General features: G+C 50.2%; 1 protein-coding gene across 1 annotated transcript in view; it reads left to right on the top strand.

Annotated features, from left to right (window-relative positions):
• Positions 1 to 2500, top strand: part of unc5a (unc-5 netrin receptor A) — a 303882-nt gene that overhangs the window by 219585 nt on the left and 81797 nt on the right. The window contains exon 10 of the mRNA XM_064955880.1: positions 783 to 951. Within this exon, the coding sequence (XP_064811952.1) occupies positions 783 to 951 (169 nt within the window). The remainder of the gene's footprint in view (positions 1 to 782; positions 952 to 2500) is intronic.

Raw genomic sequence — 2500 nt, 5'->3', positions numbered from 1 at the left:
TCTTTCTCCCATTCCAACCTCTCTCCCACCCCAACCTCTCTCTCTCTCCCACCCCAACCTCCCCTCCCACCCCAACCTCTCTCTCCCACCCCAACCTCTCTCTCCCACCCCAACCTCCCCTCCCACCCCAACCTCTCTCTCCCACCCAAACCTCTCTCCAACACAAACCTCTCCCACCCCAACCTCTCTCTCCCACCCCAACCTCTCTCTCCCACCTCAACCTCCCCTCCCACCCCAACCTCTCTCTCCCACCCCAACCTCTCTCCAACACCAACCTCTCCCACCCCAATCGCTCTCTCCCATCCCAACTCTCTCTCTGCCATTCCAACTCTCTCCCACCCCAAACCTCTCTCTCCCGTCCAACTCTCTCTACCATTCCAACCTCTCTCCCACCCCAACCTCTCCAACACCAACCTCTCCCACCCCAACCTCTCTCTGCCATCCCAATTCTCTCTCTACCATTCCAACCTCTCTCCCACCCCAAACATCTCCCTCCTACCTCAACCTCTCTCCCACCCAAACCTCTCTCCCATCCAAACCTCTCTCCCATCCAAACCTCTCTTCCACCCCAAACCTCTCTCCCACCAAAATCTTTCTCCCACCCCAAACTCAACTTCTTCCTCAACCCCTCAACACCCCCTCTCCTCCTACCCTCACCTAACCCTTCCCCACTACCCACCTACCAACCCTTCCTCCCTTCTCCCTTCTGCCCCTACCGTCAACTAACCCCTCCTACCCTCTGCCTGCTCCCCATAACTCTTCCTCTCTCTCCACCCATGCAGGTTACCCCTGGCGGGCTGCCAGACCCTGCTGAGTCCCATAGTGAGCTGTGGTCCTCCGGGGGTGGTTCTGACGCGTCCCACAATTCTCAGCATGGACCATTGTTCTGACGCCTGTCCTGAGAACTGGGCCATCAGGCTGAAGAAACAGAACTACGAAGGCGTCTGGGAGGTGAGAACAGATCTTAGTAGATATACTGTACTATACAGACAGATGACTGTAGATATACTGTACTATACAGACAGATGACTGTAGATATACTGTACTGTACAGACAGATGACTGTAGATATACTGTACTATACAGACAGATGACTGTAGATATACTGTACTATACAGACAGATGACTGTAGATATACTGTACTATACAGACAGATGACTGTAGATATACTGTACTATACAGACAGATGACTGTAGATATACTGTACTATACAGACAGATGACTGTAGATATACTGTACTATACAGACAGATGACTGTAGATATACTGTACTATACAGACAGATGACTGTAGATATACTGTACTATACAGACAGATGACTGTAGACAACAGAGAAACAACACAATGTGATGGGAATAATATAGGACACTATTTGGTCAACGTCTATGACCCTACACACACATACGAACACACGCACGCACACACACACACACACACACACATACGAACACACACACGCACTCACACACACACACACACTCCCACACACACACACACACATACGAACACACACACACGCACGCACACACACACACACATACGAACACACACACACACGCACACACACACACGCCCACACACACACACGCACATGCACACACACGTCCACGGACAGACACACACACACGCACACACGCGCACACACACACACACACACACATACGAACACTCACACACACACACATACACACACACTCACACACACACGCGAGAGGATCTGGATTATAGCTAGAGTACATTATTTTATTTTAGTCCTTTTGCAGGCTTTTGTTCCAGCCCTACAAACACAGCTGATTCAACTGATAATGGTCTGGATTTAAACCCAGAGCTACTGTGTCTATCCCTGGTGTTGACAAAACATCCAATCACAGCCAGCCGTGACCGGGAACCCCATAGGAAGGTTGTCATTATCCAGTGGTAGGGGAGAATTTTACCCAGGGGGCTTACCTTTGCCCATCGCGCTCTAGAAACGTATTGTGGTAGAAGAGGATTTTACCAAGGGGGCTTACCTTTGCTCAACGCGCTCTAGAAACTTATCGTGGTAGAAGAGGATTTTACCAAGGGGGCTTACCTTTGCCCATCGCGCTCTAGAAACTTATCGTGGTAGGGGAGAATTTTACCAAGGGGGCTTACCTTTGCTCATCGCGCTCTAGAAACTTATCGTGGTAGGGGAGGATTTTACCAAGGGGGCTTACCTTTGCTCATCGCGCTCTAGAAACTTATCGTGGTAGAAGAGGATTTTACCAAGGGGGCTTACCTTTGCTCTTCGCGCTCTAGAAACTTATCGTGGTAGAAGAGGATTTTACCCAGGGGGCTTACCTTTGCCCATCGCGCTCTAGAAACTTATCGTGGTAGGGGAGGATTTTACCAAGGGGGCTTACCTTTGCCCATCGCGCTCTAGAAACTTATCGTGGTAGGGGAGAATTTTACCAAGGGGGCTTACCTTTGCTCATCGCGCTCTAGAAACTTATCGTGGTAGAAGAGGATTTTACCAAGGGGGCT

This window comes from Oncorhynchus masou, chromosome 32 (genome assembly GCF_036934945.1).
Source record: "Oncorhynchus masou masou isolate Uvic2021 chromosome 32, UVic_Omas_1.1, whole genome shotgun sequence".
Classification (NCBI taxonomy): domain Eukaryota; kingdom Metazoa; phylum Chordata; class Actinopteri; order Salmoniformes; family Salmonidae; genus Oncorhynchus; species Oncorhynchus masou.
Note: the sequence above shows the minus strand (reverse complement) of the source record. Positions and strands in the feature narration are given on the sequence as shown.